At 41.2% G+C, this 8,755-nt stretch overlaps 1 protein-coding gene across 1 annotated transcript in view; it reads right to left on the minus strand.

Moving 5' to 3' along the window:
- Positions 1-3,452: 3,452 nt before the first annotated feature.
- The window catches only part of spmap2l (sperm microtubule associated protein 2 like), a 9,287-nt gene continuing 3,984 nt past the window's right edge, over positions 3,453-8,755 (minus strand). The window contains exons 5-8 of the mRNA XM_008291729.1: positions 8,531-8,647; positions 6,470-6,611; positions 5,637-5,771; positions 3,453-4,275 (exon numbers count right to left, since the gene is read on the minus strand). Of these exons, the coding sequence (XP_008289951.1) occupies positions 4,144-4,275; positions 5,637-5,771; positions 6,470-6,611; positions 8,531-8,647 (526 nt within the window). The 3' untranslated portion in view covers positions 3,453-4,143. The remainder of the gene's footprint in view (positions 4,276-5,636; positions 5,772-6,469; positions 6,612-8,530; positions 8,648-8,755) is intronic.

Here is an 8,755-nt window from a genome sequence, read left to right on the forward strand (position 1 = left end):
CCAGATTTAACAGGCCCATGTGCAATGTGGTTTAGAGCTAAAGAAAGCACTGAATCTTCAATATATATATATATTTTCATTTTCAGGAATACAGTACAGCCTAGGTTATTGTTGATAATGTTGACATGACATTAGAGAAAAAGAAAGAGAAAATATTTCTTTTACTTTTTTATTTTTAAATAAAAAAAAGGTTCTCAAAGATTTTACAAGTTAAAAAGTGGGATTCCATCACTGTTAAAGCTTTACCAACAGCGTCTAAATCTTCTTTAACAACAATAAATGATGCAAAAGAAATGAGCAGCCCCTCTGTCACTCAGTAGTATAACTTCATTTTCTTCCATAACTGGCCTACAAATGCATTACTGCTTTTTATATTTAATTTCTCTCTCATTGTTTGTCCTCGTGTCCCCCCACTTCCTCCTCCTCCTCCTGATCTCTACCTCACGATCGCAGCAGGTTAATCCCAGATTAGCCTCCCAGCGGGACGTAGGTTCAATCTCCTTTGATGTCTGGCTGGCCTCTGCCTCGAGTCGGGCCACAAACCTGCACTGATCTAAGAACCACGTTGGCTGCCGCCTCTGAACACACAAATGTGTCCATTTTTTATGGAACACTCACTTACAGGCTCCAGCAGTGTAAAAGGGATTAGGGCGGATTTTCACGTTGATGCCTCCATGGCCTTTGTTAACTAAATGGTGGTCGGCATGTGAAGTTCTCAACAAGTCGTGACCTCTGAGTAAAAGAGCAGCTTTTGACGGCTGTCATTTATTTCGTTCTCTCATGAGTAGGACAGTTACAGAAGGCAGCTGGACTTTGTTGAAGACGTTTCATGTCTCGTCTGAAACACGACGTACTTATCTATATTCCTGTGGTGTTATTGGCACCTTGAGGGAGGCTCTGCTCACGTTACTGACCCACCCGGCCATCATGTGAGTCATTAGGGTCCCCTGAGTTGAGACGTGAATGGGTTTGTAAGCTGTCTGGGGATCTCAGGACTGCATTGTAAGTGGCTGATGAGTGGCCACCTCCTGCCTCCTGGGTTGAGCCATGCACTTATAAAGCGGTTGTTTTGTTTCCCAATGGACAGGTCTGTGACTCTTTGCTGCGTTAAGCTGCCTACACAACAGGTACATCCACAGTAATATGTTTTGGTCTTTAAAAGCACAACTTTGCTACAGTTGCATCTGGCACCTACACTCCTGCAGCGCTTTAGGACCCCTAGAAGGGAGGCATTTAGAAATGCAGCTGAGGATTGGGTATTCGTCAGGACTAGCAGAAACTGAGAATTTTGTAATCAATGACTCCTCATCACCTCTGTTTTTACGTGTCGTTCGTAAACGTTTTCCAGAAGAAAACAAAGGCTAAGCAACCAGCCCCCTGTTTCATGCTTTTAACTGGCATCCACTCGCCCAGTATACGTGAATGGTCATGTGACATGCATCTTTAGCTGTGTTTGCATGCACACATGAGATTATTTCTGAAATGGTGCTAAAACACGTGTCTGAATGTAAAACATGTTTTAAAGTGAAAATGAATTATGATGAATGTAGCCTGTAGCCTTATGCCTGGGGGAGTTGTGTTCAGGGTGCACAAGTTTCTGCTTCAGCATGTTGCTGGGCTTGAACTCCACAGGGATGCCGTGTTGGTCTGTGTCTTTTCGTAGGTTTGACAGAGGCCCAGTTTGAGTAACCACAAATTTTCTGCACTTCCCTGTAAGCCTGATGGTGTTGGGTTCTAAAACCACCAACTTGTGCTCCAGTGGGTGCAAAGAATCGAATAGTAAATATTGATCTGTGTGTATATTTTGATATTAAAGTTTCTGCCATCTTCAGTGCACCATACAGTCCGACAAGGCCAGAATGTATCCTCTAACATCCTCCCAAGGAAACTTGTTTCTGTCCACTGCAGTGATGTATTTTGGAAAGGCTTTGACTTTCTGTTTTTTGATTCTGATCCAGTTTTTATCTGCATACCCAAACCAACAGGTGGGAGCAGTTCCTGTGAAGGTGATCTGGGCTCTAGTGAGACTATAGACATCAACCATGATTGGAGACACAGATGAGCCATGGCACAACCGTGCATCTGTTTGAAGAAGCCTCCTTATGTTGGATGTAGGTGGTCATCAGGCTGAGGTCGAGCAGGGTACAAATGTTGTCAGGAGAGGTTGGTTCTCCTGGACAGAGTAGGTCCTGTAGTGATCAACTCCTTAAAGTCTTTTCTGCTTTGGGATGGGGATGCACGTGAAGATTTTAGTGACATCTTAGGTTACCAGGAGCTTTTGATGTAGTGATGATTGGTCTGAGTAGGACTCTTTCCTTGTCTATTGTGGGGAGTCCATAAATACAAGAGGGGGCTTCTCCATGATGCAAACAATAATATGGAAAACGGTCTATGGCTTTGTCTTTCTCTCACTTGTTGGAGGCAGTGTGTCCCCACAAGGCACACACTGCCTCCAACAAGTGACGAAGGAGAAGGAGAATGAGCTCAAACACATCAGAGAAGCACTTAAAACGTGTGGTTACCCAAACTGGGCCTTTGTCAAAGCCAAGAAGAAAAACAGAGCAGAGAGGAAAAGAACAATTAACAGAACAGCATTGTTATTCCTTGCATGGCAGGAGGATCTGAACAACTCAGAAGGATCTTAAACAAACTACATTCCTATGAACTTGAAACCCAACAGCACGCTGAGGCAGCAGCTTGTTCACCCTGAGAACAAACAGTCAGACAGAACCAGAGTAACACAGTGTTCAGTTCAATGAAATGACGAGTTCACAGAACGTACGTCGAGGAAACAAAGCAGCCGCTTCACAAAGCACAACACAGGAGAATCAATGCTTCGGGTCAGGATTCAGCAGTCCTGAAAGGGATAGTCAGAGAGCAACAGTGTACACATGATGGTCTAACCAACAAGACCAATGGTTGGAAAGAGGAGTGAATGAAGCCATCTACGTCAAACTGGGACGCCCATCACTAAATAGAGGACCCCACCTATCAATCACCTACAATGCAGTCCTGAGGTCCCTCCTCAGGCAGCTTAACACCCGTTAACACCTCAGTCAGGAGACCCTCACAACTCAAATGAAATAACTTACATGCAACCTCAACAATTCTCAGTGTGTTAAAACCCCACAAGAGGTTCAGTACCTGGGCCTCCAAATCTGTCAGTTACACCTGAAGAGGCCTTTCAGAAGAGACATGAAACATCAAGACACTCGTCGAGTTGCCTTCATTTTAGCACTTAAACATACAATCATAGATATATGACTTTATACAATAGTAGATGACTGAGAAGCTTCACAGACATGCTCTTTAAAGCTTATAATACACACTGAATAAGTGCAGGGATTCGTGCACACATGGTTGCAATAAAACTGCAGAATCCATCTCAGCTGCAATGGAAAAACCACATGGATCACTGTATCATACTGAGGCTGGACAAAGGCTGCAGATCGTAGACGAAGAGAGTCACAGTTTGGTTTTAATTCACAACATTTCACTTTTTTTGTAAGATCACAGATTTAATATTTGTAATTAGGTTGTAATACAGTTCAAAGCTGGATCATTTAAGGTTTCATGCACACGCTAATGATATCAAAAGAACTACACAGAATCATCATTTCTCTTCCAGATGTCTCAAACTAAGATTAGAATTTAACAGTTTTAAAATCCTCCAGCTGCTCAGTGAGGATTTTATTACATGTTATAATAACTGTATTTAATTTACTGTCTTCTAAAACTTCGAGACATGTTTTTAAAAAGTTCTGGCGCATTCTCTTGTCTGGATTTGTCTTCCTTTTGTTTGGAGTTTCCAGGAAGACGTAGGGCTTCTTTCTTTGCGTGGTTTGTGGGTTTGGTCATTTTTTCCGTCAGCAAGCGAAAACTTTGCCATAATTAGTTTAAAATGATTTGAAAAAATACTGAACACAAAGAAATAAAAGGGAAATAAAGCACAGAAAGACATTAAATCAGCATCATTGCTGTCTATCTTCTCTTAAAAATCTAATCTAGTGTTAGTCTTAATCTGCATTTTTACTTTTCCTTGACGTGGGTTTTAAATGGTGCTAGTTTGGAGCAGAATGAAATCAGTTTGACAAAGGTTACAAATTACAAAAACATTGACTTGGAGGTGATGCTGACAGATGCTCAGGTGGACTGCATGTTTTTCCGGCTCCACTCTGGTTCTCGAGGAGGGATGTAGTCGTTGGAAAGCTGCTTTGGTGCTGCAAGCATCTCAACACGAGTGCTTACTGTGGCTTTCCTCGCTGCCCTCGAAACCTGATTGTAGAGATTCAGACATTTAGAAATGCAGAGTAAATTCAGAAACTCGTGTCTTAAAAGCTGGCAGTCATGTCGCACAGTCAGCTGCTGTTTCATTGTTCTGTCCGACTTGATGTTTTTCATCCGTTAAATCATAAAAAGCAGACTGCAAAACAACAGATCATGAGGACAGATGGCCAATAAATAGTTGTAAATTATGCACACGCAGGGGGATTCATCAAAAAGCCATTTGCCTGATGATAGCAGCGATTGGGGAGTTCCGCAGTTAATTGGAAGATGTATTCATCATGTGAAAACTGGTTCAAACAGCTGGAAAATATTTTAATTGACTGTGTGATGTTGAGCATACAGTCAGAGAAGAATGCTTTGTTCTCGGATTTTGTGTTTGTCGCCGTTTAAAGACTTCTAGGAGACTCAACTAACAGAGACGCCTAATGGTATTTATGTGGCATCATTAACCTTTTAAACTTTAAGCCGTTTATTGAAATTGAAATCCGAAAACCGTCGCTAAATTTAATCAGTAACAGCTCCGTGGGTGTAAGATGGAAATGAGCAACGTTACAAAAATAGACACTTAAAAACTGTAAATGAGAGCGACGCTGATGTTTCTGAAGCTGTTTTAAATATTCTCAACTGCAACTCTTTCTTGCTTGAGGCACAAAATGAAGCACAACATCTTCTATGCTTGTAGCAGGAAGCATATTGGCTGGAAAGTGTATTTACTGACATGGGATGATGCTCTATGAAACTTTGGATATATTCCCATGTAGACGCACATGAAGACAGCTGCAGACACCATGGACACTTAGTTACTATTAAAATATATTTCTTAATTCACTTGGACAACTGTGGTCCATTCATGTGCCAGCTTACATCTACATATTCTGCACGTCTTTGTAGCATAGTTGCTAGTGCAACGTATTCTGCCTGCACGCGGCTTGTCTATTGTCCTTGTGAAAACAGAAAATACAATACATGACCGATGCGGCCTTTGATAGCGGAAAGTGGACACACGCGGTTCTATTCATGCGATAGGTAAATGCTGGTCGGCTACATAGACAGACAGACAAAAAAGAAGACAGAGGGCTCGTGTGGGTGTTTTTAAAGACTGTGACTTTGCATTTTTCACAGGATATAGCTGCAGGTGCATTCGTGTGTTTGTTCCTGAGGTCAGTGAGGATTTGTTTTAAGCACCTTTTGTTTCCCTGCCATGTGCATTCAGCGCTCTTGCAGTGCATAAAGTCTGCCCTGTCACAAATCTTCAGCGTGGATCTTTGTGGTAAATGGAATCTAAGGCACACGCACCCACATGGAAACCACGAGCCAACCCTAACAGTGACCTTGGTGAGTGCTCTTACAGTCCAGATGGGTTCCTCTGGACGTCCGAGTTCGTAGCAGACGTTGCTCTCCCTCAGTTTGGGCAGTGATAGCTGGACCAGTCTCTTAGAGATTCGTGCTGTTCTGGACGCAAAGGAGACGACTGAGGCAACGCTCTGCAGAAAAACAGGCAGACGACGTTCAGATTTTGTTCACCTGTGTCGTCACAATGAATCTTAACAGCGGCTGAGGAGGGTTGAGCTCTCATAAATCTGCTATCAGCACAATCCTGTTTACTCCTGAAGTTTAGACGAAGTTAACTCAAACATCAGTGAGCGATGAGGACGATGAAAATGAACAACTTGCAGGCGGCACCATGCAAAAATGAAATAAATGACACAAAGGGTCAAAAAGATCAGACCAAGGTTTATTTTAAGTCTTTTCTGCAAAAGCCAACTGTAAATTAATCCTATCTGAGGTCTGTGTTAAACAAAGGCAGCTCTCAAAAAATCAGAAGCATCTTAGAAGCTACAAATATAAAATCAGAGGCTTATAAATGTCTCTTAAAATTTTATTACAACTATTTAAAGACTGTTTAATGGAATTTTACCCTTTGTTTTGTAGCATCAATAAATCCTTTGCTGTTATAAAAGAGAAGAAACACTTTTACCCTGACTACACACCCCTAAATGATTAAATAGTAATTTAATTTTTTACATTATTAGACATTTTTGTGTATTCACTTAGGTCATAATCGTGGTTCTGTGATGGTTACACGAGAAGAGATTAAGCATTAAACAGCCACCGCAGAGCAAGTTAAAGCAGGCATGAATTAGCATGAGCAGTTCTTCGGTAACAGATATCCAGATTTTACCTCCCTGTTGCTCTGGAAGTCAGGATGCGTCCGTTTGGGGCTGGAGAGCTGCAGCAGTCGAGCAGAGATCACAGCAGTTTTGACTCTGGGATCGATGTGCCACACGGGACAGTTAGTCTCACACTGAGGAGTGTGAGGAGGCCTGAGGGACGAACACACAGCGCTTTAAATATCATCCTGAGCTGCATTATTCTCACATTCTTCTTCCTTTATTGCTCTAAAATTCTTACTTTTTCATGATATTATGGTTTGTTCTTTTCAAAGCATGCTTTTACTTACAGAATTGTACAACTTAACCCTACAGTCGCTGGACAACAGTCCTCTGCTTTACCACTAGAGACAGGATTTTAACCGAATTAAAAATATAATGTGGTAAATATTGTAAACATAATGCATTTATACTGGAGCTTTCAACTTTATCCCAATCAGAAGGATCAGTGGATGCAGTCAAAAGCTCAGAGACAAGCTAAGAAATTGAGTCGCTAATATCCTCACTATGCAAAAAGATTAAAAAAAATAAATAAATTACCACAAATATTGACATTTCTTTAAGTTCCCAATTAAGGGCTGAAAGTAATTAATTGTTATTTATGTCTCATCTGCTTGTTATTAGTGCACCGTTCCATTTAGGCTTTAATTCATAAAATATTAAGTCGTGTTTGGGTGATTGTTATGTGTTATTATTGCCTTTATATTGACCTATGTTGATTTTATTTGTTTGTCTTGTATTGTCTCTATAATAACTATTAAGAACAAATCCATCTATCTTAATATTAGTATTTTTTTGGAAGTCTAAAAAACCCAGAGGTAAAGAAACTGTACTGGTGTTTTTGTTCTCCAGAGTCTAATTTCAGAAGGAAAAGCGTTTGATTTGTATCTGCCTTGTTTTGTCTGGTTTATTTATCCGTCTGTCTTTTTTGGAGCAACAACATGAGAGGATTAGGCCTCGGCTGCTGGTGATGATTATTTCTTGTACGGAGCATTAAAACAGCAATCAGTGTAATGTCTGTCACTGAAAACACAAACAAAGACGTCTCCTTGCTGTACTGGATTCAAAATAAACCCTGGATGAGTCTCTCTCCGTGCCCAACAACATGTTCAGCTGCTGCTGTGTGCAGGATTTATAAAAAGACTTCCGCGGCTGTCTGCGAGTGTCCCAGGGGTCCTGAACTTTGGACAATAAGCTCTATTGTCTCCGCTCTTCGCTCTCCCACAGTCTGACACTGAAATAACAGATGTCCCAACGCTGGCTTCCTCGTGCGCTGTGGAGACATTAGTGTCGGAGCGGAGCCTCTGCTCTGCCTTCTCATATTTAACTTTATGATATGTTACATTCTGCTGCGAGTAAACTCGAGACTTTGGTTTGCATGAGGGCCTCATGGAGACAATAAAAGCTTTGGAATCTGACATGTTACAAACTGGAGAGCTGGATGTGGAAATAATCTCTAAAACAGACACCTCAAAGAGAGTTTTGTACATTTCTTCACAGTAAAGCAGTAATAAGTGGTTTTATAGAGTGACTATGTTTTCAAATTGAGAAAACACAATTATCAATTCAATTATAACTGGGTAGCTCTGGCTTCTGCCTATGTAGTTTTAATTTAGAGCTACAACTAATGATTAAATGAATTTATTCATTGCTTGGTCTACAAAATGTGAAAAAAATGTCAAACAAATATCTCATTTCAAATGTATTCAAGCATTAGGTTATGCCTAATTAAGGGTGTGGCCGCTCTAAAGGACAGGCGGATGCCATCATAGGACAGTTCAGGGTCTAGAAACGTCTTTTTAGGAAACGTAGATGATGTCATGGAGGGTCCACAGAGGTTTAAACTTATGAGCGTTAAAATGGAAAAATTTGTTTGTAAGGTTTTTGTTCATTACGATGTTTAGGTTGCATATCTAAACATCTCATAAACAGACTCTTAAAGATGTTTAACTAAATGCAGCGTAATTAATCCTAATTATACCAACACGGCTGTCTATAAACTAAATAATTGGCATCCAAATACGCTTAAAACTCCCTAATTCATGCTTGGTACCATCTAACAAGGCCTTTACCGTGCTTCCTGGGAGCTCCGGCTCCTGGTTTTGGGCGTTGACAAGCGCACAATGTCTTCATACTGGAAGGTCGAAGGACGCCAGCTCGTCCTGAAGAAGCTCGCCTCTTCCTCCTTCCTGCAGGAAAATGGAAGCCATTATCACGTCCATTACATGTTGCGTTGTGTGTCTGGGACAAAAGATGGTCTCAAACCAGAAGGAAGGAGGAGGAGGAGGAGGAGGAGG

This window comes from Stegastes partitus, unplaced genomic scaffold (assembly GCF_000690725.1).
Source record: "Stegastes partitus isolate 25-593 unplaced genomic scaffold, Stegastes_partitus-1.0.2 Scaffold758, whole genome shotgun sequence".
NCBI lineage: Eukaryota > Metazoa > Chordata > Actinopteri > Pomacentridae > Stegastes > Stegastes partitus.